The sequence below is a fragment of the Haemaphysalis longicornis genome, unplaced genomic scaffold, assembly GCF_048455015.1.
Source record: "Haemaphysalis longicornis isolate Haplotype H1 unplaced genomic scaffold, Haemaphysalis longicornis Haplotype H1 scaffold_3, whole genome shotgun sequence".
Classification (NCBI taxonomy): domain Eukaryota; kingdom Metazoa; phylum Arthropoda; class Arachnida; order Ixodida; family Ixodidae; genus Haemaphysalis; species Haemaphysalis longicornis.
The window spans coordinates 27,914,273-27,932,437 of NW_027526335.1; the positions used below are offsets into that span (position 1 = coordinate 27,914,273).

Here is an 18,165-nt window from a genome sequence, read left to right on the forward strand (position 1 = left end):
CTTCCTTTCTTGGCACACTTTAGAAACACTTTGCCCATGATTCTCCCTTCTTCTTTGGAGTGGGCATTCACGTCACGCCCCACTGCCATGTAATCGTGCATGGTTGCTTTAGAATTTGGGGTTGTTTTTCGGGTACTGTCCCAAATATGACCGATGACGAGAAATGTGTAATATAAGTATGTTCAAAGCGGAATGCTGTACAGGCAATGATTACTTATGACGAGGTGCCATAGAAATTATACGGCTCGTTCAACTCCATGGCACATGTTTGCACCGTACCTTTGACAGCCTTGGCACAAAGCAACCAAGTTTACGAATTATGAGCGTCGAATTAGCTCATGAATTGCTAATAGGAGGTTGTTATTTTCGCTTTTAAATATTAGTAACCACAACACGAAAAATGTAAAGCAAGAATGAAGCTCTCGTTCTTTTAACAGGGATAATTTTGCAAGGACTAAGAAATTTGCAAGGCTTTTGGTGATGCAAGTAAAAGAAAATACATACACGCGGTCATCAACTGCGCGAAAGCCGAAGCGTTCGGGGCGTCTATGCGACAAGAAATTATACTGGAAAAACATGTCGGTGATTTCCGATTAATTAAGATTTTGAAAACTTTGAAATGATTCACTTATTTCTTGCGCTTTTATTCATGCACTGGAACTCCGCTCTCAATACAGTATCATGGTGACGCCATAAATAAATGAATGCTTAAGTAATAGATGCCTGATTGAGGCCACTTGTGGGAATGAATAGTTATGCCTTTTTATTAATCTTATGAATAAAGGTTCATTTATTCATTCGTTTTACATTACACTGTAGACATTCACTAATTTTATGAGCTACTTTGCTCTTAAGTGAGTAATTAACAACGCAGAAACTGGTTGACTGCAGTTAAAAAATGACTGTTACGGCATAGCAGAATATAAAGACTATAACTAAAATTGGAATTCACAACTGTAAAACAACAACAAAGAAAGTGGCACCCTACCTTGCGTGAATTCCACAACGCTCCGGTTTCCGACGGCCCTGTTGACGAGGATTCCGTGACCGGGGAACACGGTCACCACAAACTTGAGCCTCGCATCCACACTGTCGGTGTCGCACGCGCGAAGCACGTCACTGTTGAAACGGAATCCGAGACGACGCGAGCTATCCAGGTACGATAGGGAGAAGGCACCTTTGTTCACCGCTATCTCGGGGGCGCTGTTGTCCACCGGTATCACTTCGATCGGAAACAGTTGTGGCTCGCGCGTGGCCTGCTGTACGCTGGGGTGCACGTAGAAGTCACGGTGGACGCCGTCGCTGACGACGAAAGTGAAGTTATCGCGCGTCGTCTCACTGCCGTCGTGCGAGTACGACACCCGGTTCTCGCCCAGGTCCGCCATGGTGAACAAGCCCGTCTCACGAGCCCTGTCAATGAAGAGGCGGCCGTGAACCGGCTTGTGGATCACTCGGAAGTGGATGTTCCTGTCCGGGGTGTCCATGTCGTCCGCCTTGAGCTCGAACGGCGTGATGAGGCGCTCTGCTCCCTCGCGGACCCGAAGCCGCGACACGAACACCACGGGTTTCTTGTTGTCCACGTCGGTGATGGCGATGCGGAACGTCCTGAAGACTGAGTTCCTACCATCGCTGACTTCGAACTCGAAGCTGTCCAGCTTGCTTTCGTCCTTGCTTGTGTGTACGTAGCTGATTTTGTTCCCGGCCAGCTGCAACTGGGTGAACGACCTCAGGATGACTCCCGGCGCGTCGGTGCTCTCGAGATGGCCCTTGGCGGGCGACTTGGTGATGTTGAACAGGAGCTTCGCGTCGTTGCTGTTAAGGTCCCAAGTGCTCAGCGATGAAGTAGTGAGCGTCACTTTGCCGCCCTCAGGAAGCCTCACGCCACGGTTCACCACTTCCGGGTAGAGGACGTCCTCGCTCTCAACCGTGACCCAGAAGTATTGGTCTATCAGCGTGTTGGTGCCGTCTGTCACATCTAGCCTAATGAGGTCCCGCACTCCGGACGCCCCTGTGTGCGCGTACAAGATCAAACCGTAATCGATGTCTTTCTGCGTAAAGTTTGAACCAGTTGTCAAATTGCGCTGAGGTTGGTATGTAGTTGAGTTCAAGTACTGCAGTTGGCCGTGCACAGGAGCACCTCTTATAACGTACGTCAAGCCGGAATCGTCTGAGTCGATGTCCTCTGCCTTTAGGAGACGGTTTGTGACGGTCTTTTTCTCCATTCGTCCTATCTCAAGGCCGTCGTTTACGGCAAGCCTCGGCGCCTCGTCATCGACAGGCATGACTATAACGGAGATTTGTTTCCTGCTTTCATGCTGTCCGTCGCTGACGGAGAGTTCGAAGGAGTCTGCTGTTGTTTCGCTATTGTCGTGTCGATAAACAACGAAGGAGGGTGCGGTGACATCTTCTTTGTCAAAGCTCTCCATCTGCATGGATCGCGTGGACAGTACCTTCCCGTGCAGCGGTGGCTTAGTCACTCGGAAAGTTAGCTTGTCCACGGGTCTATCCATGTCTTCGCATTTTACCACGACCTCTTCCAGCGAGGCGTCCGCTCCTTCCAACGCGAAAATCTCGTCTACGGTAATCTCTGGTTCCTCGTCGTTCGTAGGCGTTATTTGCACGTGGAACTTATGTTTGGGGCTGAAGTTGACGCCATCAGAGCAAATGAACGTGAAGTTGTCTTCTAGAGGTTCGAACCCGCGGTGTAGGCTCTGGACGTAGTTGATCCAGCCGGAAACCACTTCAGCGATTGCAAACGCTGATACAGGCACGCCCGCTTTGACGCGTTCAGAGCCAGGGGAGGGTGAGACGTTCTCAATGTATCCGTGACTTGGTTGGACGTCGATGTTGCAGAGAATGTCCTCGTCATTCGTGTCAACATCGGTGGCGGCCAAATGCACTCGCGTGATGGTAGCCTTACCGCCTTCAGGAACGGCAAGTGACGGTCCGACTAGTACTCGTGGTGCCACCGAGTCCACAGCGTCGACCTTTACTTGCACAAGAACATCGTCCATTCTTCTTGTACCACTTTCATCGGTAATGCTGAGTTGAAATATGTCGCTCGAACCACTAACGCCTGTCTCAATGCCGCTGTGAACGTAAAAGACCCTCCTCCTAAGCAAATCTTCTCGGGAAAATCGGTTCGCCTTTGTGCCGCTATTAAAGATGCCGCCTTGTCTTGGCGCATGTGTCAGAATAAACTGAACGGAGCCTTTTTGCGAATTCCCGTTTTGCATATTAAATGAATGACCTTCTAATAAAACTTTCCCGCCTTCTTTAACGTTCACGTACACGTTTAACATACCGGGCCTCGTCTGGACGCGGGTCGATTCCTCAGAGAGCGGTTTTATGTTAACCTTCACCGTTACTGGAACTCTGTGAAATCCATCGCGGACTTCCAAATCAAACTTATCCATTTTCCTGCCTGAACTTCCTGTGCTTTCATACATTAGCAGACCGCCTGCAATGTCAGAACGCGCAAAATAGTCATCCTCGCCTAAGACGTTTCCATCCAGCCGAACCACACCATAGCCGGGGGCCTTGACAAGAACAAAAGTTAGCTCTTCAGTGGGCGTATCCGTGTCGCTAGCGTCAAGGTCACCCAAGCGGATCTCCACGGCACTTTTCTCCACGACAGTAATGCCACGGTTGTGCACTGCGGGCGGTTTGTTGTCAACAGGCTGCAAGAGTATCCTGAAGACTTGATCAGCGAGCACGTTATCCCCGTTATCGGACACCTCGAAATGGAAGTTTATTATCCTTGGCACGATTCCCAGTTCGGCGGGCGGGGGCCTGTAGCCGATCTTGTGGTGGTTGACTTCCTCCTGCGTGAACTCCGCGAGCTCGGAGCTAGGGTCATCCATGCGCACCACCGCCCCGGCGCTCATGGGGTTGCTGGTGTCCGTGTCGAACGGAGGCACCGTAATCCGATATCGAAGCTCCTTTTCTTTCGTGTCTATATCCCGGTAACGCAATTCCTTCTTGGTGATCGACGTCAGCTGGAACTCTTCCACCAGGAGATGTAGCGTAGCGTCCGGATGTTTTTCCGGCGGCACATCGTCGACGGGGAGGATCTTGACCAAGAACTCGTTTATACCGGACTCGTTCGGGGGTTCGTTTTTATCTGCGAGGCGGAAGAAGACTTTGTCAGTCATCAAATCTCTGACGTGGTTTCCCGAGTGGCGGTAGTAGAGGTTCCCCTCGAATAAATCAAACTGTTCCCACTTCGTCACTTCGCTTTCATACAGCCCGTCTTTTAAAATCCAGTGCAGAGGTTCCGGCGGCTTCTCGTGCTTCTTTAGAAGCATCGTGCCATGTTCTGGAAACGGCGGCACCAGCTCGAATATGATGCCGTAGTCATCGCTGTCGACGTCGATCGCGCTGAGGAAGTTGGACGTGATCTGCATGTCTTCGCCCTTGCGGACGGAGATTCCTGTATTGATATCCAAGAGCGGCGGTTCGTCGTCGACTGGATAGATAGTGACGGGAAAAAGAAACTCAACGTGGTGAGTATTGTCACTTATTTTGAACACGATATTGTCTGTGCTCGTGCTACTTCCGTCATGACGGTAAGCAACAAGACCGTCGTCTAAGTCAGCCACGGTGAAAATTTCCGCCTCGCTACCGTCAACCAAGATGTTACCGTGCCTCATTCCATCCACAACAGTGAAAGAGACCTCGTCCCGGTTGTCTTGGTCAGAAATGGCTAAGCTGTCGCTGATCAGTTTGGATTTTCCTTCAACAAGTGTGATGCCCGTGTTCTTGGTGACGATGGGAGCCGTGGTGCTCGTCGGCTTCACGACGATCATTAATGCGAAAGGACCGGACGTGGCCCCTTCCGGGTCGATAACTTCTATTTCTACTCGAAACACTCGTACATCGTCCGATTGTTTTTGTGGGGGAACGTAGGCGATTTTTAGCGCTTGCACGTCCTTCTGAAAGAAGGATGTCGTCGGGACACGCCGGTCATCGGTGTTTACGAAATAACCTTCTCCGGGGCCCAGCACCGTTCTTAGGTTGAACAGCAACGAACCGGCGTCACTCTCCTGGTCTTCGGCAGCGAGTATTGTCGGTGTGAGCGGCGTCATGATGAACTGATTGACGTCGAGACGCAGTTCCGCTGCAAAGGTCGGTTGGGGCGAGGAGTTGTCGACACCGCCCTCGATCTTCACGGGCAGGTGAAAGCGCTCCTTCCTCGACGAGTGACCCGATGCATCCGTGACTTCCACTAAGAACGGCACGTAGTCCCATTTGGAGGACATGTGCCCGCCCGTGTAGCGATACCGGACGTCTCCCTGCAGGAGGGACTCACAGCTCGCGAACTGCGTCGGAACGTCCCCGATCAACTCACCGTGACGAGGCAGTCCATGCACTTCCGTCAGGACACGCACCCTACAAACACTCCCGACTTCGGCGGCGCTGAGCGCGAGCACGTCCTCACTGATGGGCTGGCTCTCCCCGCCCCGAGGAGGCACCGTTAGGAAGTTCACCTTCACCGCAATATGGTACGGCTCGGGCGACACTTTCACCGACAGCAGCAGAGGCACAATGAGCGTCTCGTTCTCCGCATCGTACTTCAGCAGAAGTCGAACCCTGTCCAGGAGAGGCGCTATCCTGGACCCGTAGTGCGTGTAGACCACGCTGCCGAAGCCGAAGCCGCACGGGAAGGACGGCGGGTGGAGCCTTCCCGGTCGGCTCCAGGAGAGCGCGGAAGAGGAGGCGGGATCCGCATCCTCCTCTTTGACCACGTGCACGTCGCAGCTGTCCCCGGGCGCCACGCGTATCCTGAGGTCCTCGGAAGGGCTGAGGAACACGGAGCGGCCCAGGGCCACGGTGAGCGGCTCATTCCTGACGACCACGTCGGTGGGTGCGAGGCGGCCGGCTGCGGCCGCGACCAGGCCCACGGCGATGAGCAGCCAGAGGAGCCGCCGCTTCATGAGCGATCCTGGTGCGCTGCTGCCGCCGGCCACAGGCGCTGGAGATCGCGGCGGGAGCGGCAGCAGGGAGATGCTGCCGAGGCGGCAACCTTCATCTTGTTTGGGTGCCAGGCAGCGGGCCGCCGGACCGCCTCCTTCGCCGCACACCCTCGCACCACGCGGCAGGCCCCCCTCGCCGCGCGTCACTCAGCGATCGCGCTGGTGCCGGGGGGAAGGAAAGGTCCCACGGCGGGCAGCTCCCTTCGTTGTTACCGCGTGTGAAGGGGAGGGGGAACGACAGCAAAACCAACGGAAGCACGCGGCGAAAACGCCGACCGTTCCTCTTACCTTTCCTCCGTTTGTAGCGGTGCGACAAGCATCGCGCGCACATCGGCACATTCTGCGCATTCATGCGTGTGTCGGGCGACTGTGCACGAACGCCTTTTGGGACCCTCCCGAGGTCGACCCGGGTTGGCGAACGTTTTGTTGTGGCTACCTTCGGACACGGAGGGGACACATTGGACCGCTTCTTACGCTTTCACTGAAACGAGGTGGGATGACAGCTTCGGAACGCATATTTCACCGCCGATAAGAAGCTTCCAAATGGACACAGCGACTTCAATCGATTCTGTCCCATTGTACAGCTCGCCCCGCTCTTTCATTTTACACGTGCAGGGTTGGATTTCAGCTCGCGATATACGGCCACTTCTCGCTGCAGTTTATTCCCCTCTTTCACAGCTTCGCGACGCCTCTCAAATTCCATGCTTTGTAGACGTTGTGACGTGCGGCAGCGTACTGTACTTGGAAATCCCTGCTTGCGGGGCTTGGCGGGTGGACAGCGATTGAATGGGAGTTCAGTGTTTGCGAGAAAATTTTGTTGGAAAACAGCTTTTACCCTCCAATTTCTTTGGGAATAAAAGTTGTTTTTTGCCCAGGTATTTACCGATTTGATCAAAACTTGACACAACGCCAGATCTTTTTGTGCGTGAAATGGAAAAGAATAAACTTGTCCTCGCTATGGAAAATACAAATTATATATATAAAGGCGGGAGCGGGAGCAGCGATGCCGGGGAAAAGCAGGGTAATTTGAACTTCACATTGCCGAACGCCGAGATAGAGAGAGGGCGACGTAAAGAAAGGAGGTAAGAAGAGAGAGGGAGATGGAGGGAGGAAAAAAGAGGGGGTGAAGAGAGGGGATGGGGCACGGAGGAGGAGGAGGAGGACCCGGAGAACCACCCTTTTGAATTTCACGTCAACCCCGTACGAGTAATGACCCATTGATGGAAACACTGCTGAGTTTGCTGAACCTTTTCATTCCAGGCTTCTAATGAGCTGTAGGTTACACAGAACAAATTCATCACCCCTATGCGTCGAAGCAGTGCCCATTCCTGCTTAAACTAGTGCGGCGCAACGGGGCAGGCTATGCGCGTCGCCCCCCTGACTTTACAAAAAATAAAAATATAATAGCAAGGGCCAGAAGCTATAGGCGCCACTGCTCGCATTCAAAACTAGTAAAAAATGGTAGTTACGCCAGGGCGGCTTTCATAATTAAAGCCTGCACCACAATCTTTCGGTCGTGATGCTGAAACACGCATCTCCACGAAGTGAATCATGACGAGTGGGCGGAGCACTGGGGAGCGTTTTTACCGTAAATCACACGCGAGAGTGCTTACTGCTGCTAAAACTATTTCCAATCCAATCCAATCCAATACAATACAATTCAATTTAATCCAATCCAATCCAATCCAATCCAATCCAATCAAAATCATAATCCAAATCCAATTCAACCCATGGAGTCCAATTCAATGCTTCTCGTGCAGGCGCAGCATGGCTATCCAGAAAAACTCTCCCTCCCTCCCTCCCTCCCTTCCTCCCTCCCTCCCTCTCTCTCTCCCTCTCTCTCTAGCCATTTGTGAACCTTTTTTATTTTGTTCTTGTTAACCTTTTGTGAACCTTTTGTTCATCGATGTGTTTCGATTTACACGGTGCTGTGCCGTGAGCACAGACGCCGGTCAAGCCTTGGCCTTAAGGGGCTTCGCCCATAAAAGCGGGGGGGATGCACGGCACAGCACGATAGGAACCAGCCCAGAAAGATTGTCGCTCGGGTGGCATTCTGCGCAGTATCAAAGTCAACCTCTGCTTGCTTATAACACACAAAAAAAAAACGCTAATTAACTCGTATATTGTTCTGCCCAAATGCTAATTATGTCGTAGTCCGCCCGCATCATAAGGGCTGCCCGTTTCAAGCTTCTGCGCTGGCCTTTGTTTCCCGATCTTTACAATGCGGGTGCCTATAAATAAGCGGGCGTTCATTACCAGGAGCGCTCTATGTGGATCGTGCGGTAGCGCTTCTAAATTAGGGCAGCTCTCTCATTAGGCTCGCTTTTAGGGTGTTGCAAGTAGCTCTGCATACAGCGGCATAATTAATGGCGAGAGCCGCCCCGACGACCACCAGGTCTCGAATTTCGTCTGCAGGTCCGGGAAGCTGGAAGTGGGTCGCTCCCCGTAGACACGTTAAATGCGTGTCAATAGAGACGTCTCAAACATTAGCAACATCGGCCACAGTTGAGACAAATGAGTGGTTAGTCGGTGATGCGACAGATGTTTCACGCAAAAAGACGCTGTTACTTACCTTGGCAGCTTCTTCTCATGATACCTGGGGATAACAGAGCTTCTTGTCAACAGAGCTTTTTCCCAGCTTATTCTCACGGTACATGGGGATGAGCCACATGGTCGTCGCTATTCGACAATTTCGTTACAGGCCTTGAAATGGGAGCTATATTAGTTGTAGCTGTGTACGCTGTCTCTACCAGGCAGCTAAACACTGCACGTGAAATTGGAAAGACCTCCTGTGGTCAAATACTTCAGGTGGGAGCGTTCGGAAAGCTCCATATAAAACAAACAAACAAACAAACAAACAAACAAACAAACAAACAAACAAACAAACAAACAAACAAACAAACAAACAAACAAACAAACAAACAAACAAACAAACAAACAAACAAACAAACACATATAAATAAATAAATAAATAAATAAATAAATAAATAAATAAATAAATAAATAAATAAATAAATAAATAAATAAATAAATAAATAAATAAATAAATAAATAAAAGGAACGCAATAAAGGTAACCAGGAAGCCATGAACAGCAAATTCTGTCTATTTTTGTACGCGCAGTTTAATTACAACCGATTTCCCCCGTAAAGTGTATCCACCAGTAGGAGCTTCTAATAAAAGGAAAATAGAAATTATGGCTATCGGGATTCAAATAAAAACAGCTTGCACTAACGCGTGCAGGCAATAATCTGCCGCATTCCATACCCTCTTGTCTTAAGTTATTTTAAACAGCTTTGTTTTAGTTTCCAAGTTAAGCACGTGGCGACGCGATTTGCAGAATGAGCAGCGGAGAAAAGGGCGGTGAAGAACTGAAACCGATACTTTATTATATCAGCGAAGGATACAAACTGGTTAACAGAACGGTCAAACAGAAACAACAGGTTACAGCCGCCCCGCCCCAGGGAACGGTGCGAACCGACTCTATGCACACAGCGAGGAGTGCGTGGCTTCCGCCCTTTCTATTTACAGGTCAACAACAAATCTGCGTCGAGCGAAAAACAGCGCGGGCTGTTGAACTTGTAGTACTAAAAACATCTGCGACTAGACTCCGAGCGGTCGGTTCATACACCCGCCCTCTTCCACCGTGTCTCTCTCAGTTTGTTTGTTGCCACAACTGCGGCGCGTACAGCGAGGAGAGGGATTGCATGTTCGGTGACAAGGCTCACCAGGTTGCTAGAAGGAGGGGGGGGGGAGGGAGTAAGTCGGAGGGCTACAGCAGCGCGAAAAAGACACTGTCTCGGTATACTTGCATGCAGAGCAGCCAAAGCTATTGCCATCAGCAGCACGTAACCATGATCTAACGCTCTAGCTCTCGGAATCAAATAGAAAGATAAATGAGTAAATATACAGTAATACCTCGTTAGCTCTAAGTAGTAAAAACCGGGAAATATTTCGAGGTAAGCGAATTTTAGAGATAAGAAAAGATGTGTGAATTGCCATGAAATATCTAGTTTTCTGCAAAAAAAAAAAAAGCGCTACTTCTTACCAGATCTTCAAGAGCAGCTTCCAATCTTGCTTTTCATAAAAGTTTGAAAGAAAAAGAAAAAACGTGCAAGAGACGTTCTTCGGCTGGACCCGCGCTCTTCATTGGGTATTTCCCCGCACGACACACCTCTGTCTTCTAGTAAACTGTACCTCTGCGCATGCCTCTACCGCCACATGGCCTGCCACAGGGTTGCTTGACGAAGTTGATATGCCTCTAGGCCTAGACTTCACGTTCGGGGAAGACGTCGGCTTTGTGGTAGGCGCGGCTAAATGAGAAAAAAATCGATGGACTTAGAAGCGGCAGCATCGCCGCTCAAGATTTAGAGTCACCATTTTGAGATATCCGCAGTTTGGCCCAAAAGTACTTCGAAATAAAGGGCAACAAATACATGGGACGTTTAGGAAATGATGCGGTGGCACGGAAAGTTTCGAGTTAGCCGATTTTTCGAGATATGCGAGTTCGAGCTAACGAGGTAATACTGTATTTGAATCGACTCAAGAGTGGCTCAGTGCGATACTCTTGAAAAGTAAATTAGACGGGTGAGTAATTTATAGACTCCCGCCTAGGTGACTCCGCTCCTGAGCATGAGATCGGGACCACGGAAGTCGTTTTTCTGACGAAGGCGCGAAACGAGAACGCCTGCATGCGTGCCGGGATTTAGGGGCGCCTTGCATATCCCTGGATGGTCTAAAGTGATTCGTAGCACACCACTATAGATGCGGCGCGCGTTACACCGCACTTAAAAAAAAAGTCAAGATATAAACGTGACGAAAGAAATGTGGGACATCCAAATCACGAACGAAAACTGCTTGCAATAATTACTTTGCGCATTTGGCTATTTCATGAACATCTGCTTCATGTATCTTAGTATTAGCGTTCCTAAGAGCCATTTGAGCCTTTCAATTTATTTCCGAGAGCCTGTTCGTTTATTTCTTTCACCGCAAAGTCGCCGTTAAGGTCCTACCTTTGGCTGCGTTGCAAGGAAGTACTGAGGCAAGGTATGAGACGCACACATTCATGGCAAGGCGTTTTAGCAATGTTGGTCAGCATCACTGCTACACTCCGACAACAATGACGGGAATATTTCGAAAACTGTTCTCATCTCTTCTCGGAACGCGATTTAGTCAACTTCACAGCGATGCGCGTTCCAAGCGAACAAAGAAACAAAACTAACTCATCAGACCATTTAAGCCTTGCTGGTGTTCGACAACTCGCAACTCTTCCAATCGTAGAAACAACACAATCTCGGCAAACATCGTCTAACAATCACTTTTTTCTTAACAATTCAACAGACGTCAGAGGAGCGAACGTACCTTATCACCTGTAAGAACGCACTTTCATCTTTCCTCACGTTTCCTACGAAGTTCGTGACAAGCAAAATAATTTAGCGTTTTCCCCACTGACCCAGGCGACAGGGCCTGAAAATAATAATAAAAAAAGAAAAACCTGCCCGTGTCACGCAGGTAAATAAGTAGAATCGTTTCTATACCAAGTCGATAATATTGCTCATTTCTCAGTGGTCTGAAGCAGTACGCACATACTTAGTTAAATTTTAGGCAGTACTGACTGCCTTTAGGTGTTTTTATACTACTAGAAACTTTGCCACGTCGATGACGTGATGATGTTGATCGATGACGTGAGGTAATGTAGTGACGAGGTGTTACAGTCAAAGTTAATCTGCTTTTGTTTGGACCAATCATAGAAAGAAACTCTACCCCTTTTTTTTCCGGAGGCTGTTTTGATAGACATGGTGAGGGAGGAAGGAAGGAAGGAAGAATTGAAGAAAGAAAGAAAGAAAGAAAGAAAGAAAGAAAGAAAGAAAGACGGGAGGGAGGGAGGGAGGGAGGGAGGGAGGGAGGGAGGGAGGGAGGGAGGGAAGGGTAGAGTAGCAACACACCGCAAATTATTTTTGGTATTTTTGGCAAAGAAGCCCCACAAAGATGTTTCCACCTAGTTGAGTTCGAAAGCTTGCAAAGGCAGAACGCCTGCGTTTTTCTTCACCGAAAATTTGCGCGTTTAGTTGCCTTGCTCTGGACGCTACAAGACGAGCAGCCGCTTGAGACTGAGAGCTTTATGCGCTTGCGTGCACTCTTTCATCACATCAAAGAAGCTATTTTTTTTTTTCTTTTACCTTTAAAATAGGCGTTCAGAAGCAGTTCGTGTAGCTCATATCCGGAATTCTGCAATTTCAGGGACTTGATTCTTTTTCTGCTGAGACGGGACCAAAACACGAGCAATCATCTAAGACATTTCTTGAGCAACTACATTTGACCGAACGGAAGGAACATCTTAGTAAGCCTGTCGTTGCAACTGAGAAATAAATAATAGATTGTAAGACGCTCAAACTACAGGAAACACACGAGTTTGATGATCCAGCGTTACTTTCCATGACGCGCCACGCAAAAGCTTCCTCGTCAGCGAACAACGACCCACCCAACAACAGCAGTCACCACAGCACTCGTGCGCAAACGCGCACTGCAAAAAACCACCGTCCACTACAGGAAACTATCAACACAAGAACTGCCCATGCAGCCTCGTGTCAGTCATTCAGTCGGCAGCGTTGTTGTTTGCCTCGTCCTCCCTGGACAGTTCCTCCGCCGGTTCGTCGTGCTCCGCGCTTACATTCTCTTCGACCCCGGAATCGGCGTCAGGGCTACACGCACTTGCCGCGGAACCTTCTGTTGGCTGGGCCTCACAAGATTCTTCGGTAGATGCCGCCGCCTCCGGTACCCGCTCGGAGGAGGAAGCAGGTGGCTCGGTGCTGACTGCGTCTTCGGCTTCGGCTTGCGCGGCGTCTTCGGCTTTGGCTGCACCGTCTTCAACGTCTGCGACGGCGGCGGCGGCGCTCGGGGCCTCGACTACTGAGGCCCGGTCGCCGTTGTCTTCGTCCTCGCTGTCGGCGAACTCCCGGGGCGGCTCGTCGGGAGAGTCGATCACCACGGTGACTGTCTGCTGGTGCGGAGGCGTCGGCGGCTTTTCGGGTGGGGCCTCTTCGACGACCTTTCCAGATTCGTCGGCGCCCTGCAAAGACGGAAACCGCGTAGGGACGTCCGTGTCCCCCGTAAAAGCACTGCTTTGCCGCAGCCGAGTGGCTGCGCGGGTGTTTCCCTAATGCTTGAACTAATACTCCTGATGCTTCATGGAAACGGCAACTAAGCGCGTACGAAAGAGAAAGATTTTGAAAGACGAGGGCGACAACAGATAAACGTGCGATGAGCAGACAGGCAAGACTAGGAAAATGCGGGATGAACTTCAAGGTTGTCTTCACACACCACTTCTCAGCCCAGATTAAGAGCAAATCATAAACATCATGCATCCCTCCGTCTAACGACGAAGATGGTTGAACGCGAAGCTTTCTCGGGAGGGATTCCTTAGTTGTCATTTAAATTCGGACGTTGACTTGCAAGCGGTTTGGATTTTGACTCGTTAAACTTTGGCTTTGGCTCGTTCGCAGTTTGAACTTTTATTCGCAATGGCTTTGACTTTGACCCTTCACCATTTGAATTTGCACGATGATATCTTCGCGTTCAACCATGTTCGTCGTTAGACGGAGGGGGTGTATGATGCTTCTAATGTGGCACGCCCATGTACCTCTCTAAAATCCCAACTTCTTCGACCTTCATAACGTGGGGGACCTAGGTTCGATTCCGACCACGGGAAGCGTTTTAATCTCGTTTCCCTTCCCCCACGATCATCATCATCGTAAGAGAAGGTTGGCTTCCCTGCAATGTGTTTTCGACGCGACCTACTCGCGTCATTGAGACATAGAAAACTTAACTTTATTTGCTTTACAGCTTTAGCTTTGAAGAATCCTGGGACTAAGAGTTGTATGATTTATGTTTGCTTTTAGGCCGTGCCGCTCAGAAAACAATGAGCTCCTCCCGTAGTTATTAATCGGCGTCAGCTGACGCAGCACGCGATCGGCGACAGATCGATGAAACAAAAAATTAAAGGTCACGAACGGCAATCAGAATCCCCCCACCTTGTGCCAGCTCACCCAGCAACATACATTGATGGTTAAAAATACCGCTTATTGTAAACCGAATGCACGAACCACTTTTTACAAATAATTACTAAACAATGCGCGATACCCTTCATTGTTCCTCATTCCGTCGTCACAATCCAGGACCGCGACGGAGGACATACTTACCGAAACGTCCTGGGCTGCTGGGCTTTCTGGGCTGGAGACCAGAGGCGCGTATGTGGCCTCCTCGCCAACGCCTTCCCGAGTAGCAGCAGGAAACAAGAGAGCAACCCCACGGTGAGACCCTTCTCAGTACCGCGCAATCAAAAAAACTAAAATGCGCACGCGCGGGTCCCTCGTGCTCACAGAGTGCATACAAAAGGGCTGCGCAGCGGCGACAAGCGCTGTGAATGCTTGCAAACTGGTGTTGTGCTACAAACATGTCAAGCCCTCTACTCCTATCCTCTTCGCATAGGCCGAAGAACGATCAACTATATATTATTAAGTTGTTTCGCAACGGTGTTTAGTCAAAGATAACAAATAATGCAGAAGTAAGGAATCACACTGACGTCATAAGCGGCGGTCTTTTTATTGCTTCATATGTGTTATAACACTTATCAACATCTCACCACTTATTTCCGACCTGATCCATATTACAGTCGCCGACCGATTTTTCGGACCCTCAAGGGGCCGCGATAGCGTCCAAAAAATCGAGCAGACCGAAAAAACGGATTCACGTAGTACGGTCACTTTATTTACCGGGTGGCTTGAAAATCTCGTCAATCTGTTTCTACAAGGCGCCACGTTGCCGTACCAATAGGCCGCCTTGCACGTCGGCAAGGGTGACGTTCTCGTTCTAAAGCGCAGAACGCACCATGAGGGCACGCGTTCAGAACTAGCTGGCGGCACAGTCAGGGGCTCTTTATTGTTTGAGTCATTTCCTTCCGGCTCCTGGCGAACTATTTCTTTTTGGGCAAGTTCAGCGCAGAGCTGGATCTCGCGGTCAGCGTTGGCAAGCTGCTCTAATGTCCTTTCTAAGGGAACAGCGCCGGCAGTGCGCGAATGCACAGTGCGGTCAGCAGATGGAGCGGGCTGATAATGTTCACTAGTGTTGCCATGCCAGATTAGCTGGTGGCAATCCGCATGCGACGCTGGTTCGAGGATGGAAAGAAACAAAATCGCAGCGATGCATGTTGTTTGCGATTTCAGTATCTTTTAACTCGCGATGGATGGAAAAAGTCCAGAAAATCGAATGAGAAGGGTTTCAAACGTCCGAAATTTTTGTAGGTGTTATACATTGACTCTATAGAGAGCGTGACGTTGCGATGGTAGAGTCTGGATATTCAGGCGGGTCCGGAAAAAAGGGCGCCCGAAAAATCGGTCGGCGACTGTATTTAAACCCAGGCGGAACACCTAAGCAGCCATTGATCTGATCTCAAAAAAAAAAAAAAAAGCAAAGAGACGTATCTGTGGCAGCACGGGTGCCACGGCGTGTTCAGGCATTAAAATTACATTTCACTGCAAAAGTTGACGTTAAACAACACTTCACGCGGGTTCGAAGCACCAAAACGCACAGTCTAGGTCACTGCGCATTTTCTAACTCTAAATATTGTTTTTTTGGGATACATTTTTTGCATGTCCTTTTTTGGACTCTTTTTGGACTCTCTTAAAATTCTTTTTGGGCTTCTTTTTTGGAGTCTCTTCGATCACTTTTTTTGCCCCGACCAAAGTGAATTGACTTGAATATATTAGACTCCACACTCCGGATGTAGGAGCACAGTTAGTTGCCGTCAGCGAGACGGCAACGTCAAATCACTGCACCCCAGCCGCGCAAGCTGGCACCCTATTGCAAGAAACGCTAGATCAGTTAAAAAGGAGAAAAACAACTACACTTCTTTCTGAAAAAAAAAAAAAATAAAAAAGGAGGGGTGTTGGGGAGTACTGTTTGTGCACTCTCGAGAGGGGAAAAAAAAAGACCATTTCCGAAATGAAGCTTGAGGCGATAGAAAATTGAGAAAGAAAGCACCACATCTGCGCGGTAAAGCAAGCACACTTCTACAAATCTAAGGCCACGATGCCACAGGCGTTTGCGCAAGCGAGCAAGCACTTCTTGTTCGAGCTAGATTCAGCGAGCAAAAAGTATTCCTCGGCGCGGAACACAAAGCATGACACGTCATGAGAAGCATGCCGAACTGAAATAAAGGCTAAAATGCAGGGCGCTTTCGAGCACAGTACAAAGCCTAGGCAATCAATCTAGCGAGCTCACCGAACTACAAACTACCCAGCGGCTAACCTGCCGGACATTGAGAAAGCACTCGGTGTCCGAGGACGTTTGGTGTTGTGATATCATGACTGGTTCTGGGAAGGGAACCAGAAAAGAACGTAAAGAGAGAGTAGCCCCTTGGGCCGTTTCGCGCGAAGTCTGGTTGGGAAGTTACTGGAAAAACAACAAGAAGGGAAGTTTAGGAACAAGGAGTTTGTACAGCGCCTTGTTCTTGTTTGTCGCCTTCTGGCGCTGCACTTTCCCATGAAAAAGCGAGAAAACTATGAACCCTGTTCAAATTCAATGGACTTCAACCGTAATAGGTTTAGTTGAATGGCGCCAGCATGGTCAGTTGATAGCTATACTCTTCTATGAGCGGTAACTTGATGAACAGGAAAATACAAGAGAACCGTTGGTGTGTAGTAAACCCGATTCCATCTCAATATAACGAAATATGACATTGGGACCTATTTAAAATCTCAATGCTATGCGTGCTTCATTGCAAATAGAGTATGAATACAGAAATAGCTATCGCAGGCCATTGTAAGGCCGTAACATGTCATAGCTGAAAAGAAAGCTTTGCTGGTCAATGCCTCACGCGCCTTTTAAGCAAATCTCCAATTTCTTGATAGGGACGCCTTTCATATCTTGATACGAGAGAGAAAGCCCCGAAACAACACATTCTGTTCGTGGTCTCGAAACGTTCCGGTTGATGCGAATTACCTTCATCTTTTAACTACATTTGAAAATTAGTATCGTTATAATGTACAGGCAGGGCTACAAGAGATGGAGTCGCCAGTAAAGTTTTTAAATGCGCAGTAATGTCTGGGTCTTGTCCAGTTACTTCTACATGAATCTTTTTTATTTAGTGGTGTGATTTACGGTAACACTGGTCTCTCTGGTGGGAGAAAAATTGGGGATGGGAGGGGGGGGGGGGGGATACTGAAGTGTGAAGCAAATTACACAGGAGCGGTGGCTCAAGAAACGCTTGCGGTTAGTAATCTGCGTTTCCTTCAGCCAGACTTGACGCATCGCGGTGTGCGCCCTTTGCTGTCATTTGCCGTTCTGTTACACAGTGGGTCATGTCCTCCATTTCGCTTATCAAGAGAGAGAGAGAGAGAGAGAGAGAGAGAGAGAAGCACAGTGTGCACGTGCGAAGCATTGCGCTGCCCCCTCTTGGCCCTGTTTCCAAAATATTAAAAAGAAAACCCAACGAAGCCGTAATTATTTCGGCAGGGCCCGCTAGCTAACGCAAATGATTAAACAAGGGACACCGGAAATGTTGTTCCGTCCCGGTCCCACCCGTCGCCTTCCGTAGGTGAACGGATCTCACTGGTCCGCGATGCGGCATACACTGACGCGATGTGGCAAATAACCCGCGGCGCTCCTGTGTATACCTTGCTCACAACTCGGGTCGCCCGTTGTGGAGGGGGGAAGGGAGGGTAGTGGGAAGACGGGCGTGCGTAGAGCAGCACCACGATTTCCAACTCGAGACTTACCAGCGACGTCATGGTCGCTCGACTCGCTCTCGGACCCCGAGAACTGACTCTGGTAGTGGGCCTGCTGCGGCGTCGGAAGCTCCATTTGGAAATCAGGATCGTTATAAAGTACAGACACGGCTACAAGAGATGGAGGAGACAAGGCCGCCGGCCGCTGTGGGCTCATCCGGCACGCCTTCTAGGGGCATCGCACACACACGCACACGCAGCAGGCAAGCAGGCAAGGCCACCGCTACTCTCTACGGGCCAGCACTACAGCGGCGCCCCTTCAGCAACTGCACTGGGCTCCTCGTGCGCGGCTCGAACACGTCGCTTATCGGTGCGCAACGGTACGCGCCACTTTGGGCCGCGTTGTCGTCTTTCTTTATTTTTTTTAATTTTTTTTAGATACTACGGACCACTTTAGTCCAAGAAGGAG

General features: G+C 49.6%; 2 protein-coding genes across 3 annotated transcripts in view; both read right to left on the reverse strand.

Moving 5' to 3' along the window:
- Positions 1-6,019, reverse strand: part of LOC144174191 (FRAS1-related extracellular matrix protein 2-like) — a gene marked incomplete in the record, with an annotated part of 181,682 nt that extends 175,663 nt beyond the window's left edge. The window contains 1 exon segment of the mRNA XM_077702723.1: positions 989-6,019. Coding sequence (XP_077558849.1) covers positions 989-5,936 — 4,948 coding nt within the window.
- Positions 6,020-11,884: 5,865 nt separating this feature from the next.
- Nwk (FCH and double SH3 domains nervous wreck) overlaps positions 11,885-18,165 on the reverse strand; it is a 183,176-nt gene continuing 176,895 nt past the window's right edge. Inside the window, exons 21-23 of one of the 2 annotated variants that reach the window (XM_077702724.1) lie at positions 17,748-17,867; positions 14,172-14,242; positions 11,885-13,042 (exon numbers count right to left, since the gene is read on the reverse strand). In XM_077702724.1, the coding sequence (XP_077558850.1) occupies positions 12,569-13,042; positions 14,172-14,242; positions 17,748-17,867 (665 nt within the window). In that variant the 3' untranslated portion in view covers positions 11,885-12,568. The remainder of the gene's footprint in view (positions 13,043-14,171; positions 14,243-17,747; positions 17,868-18,165) is intronic. The other variant, XM_077702725.1, reaches the window with a different exon arrangement.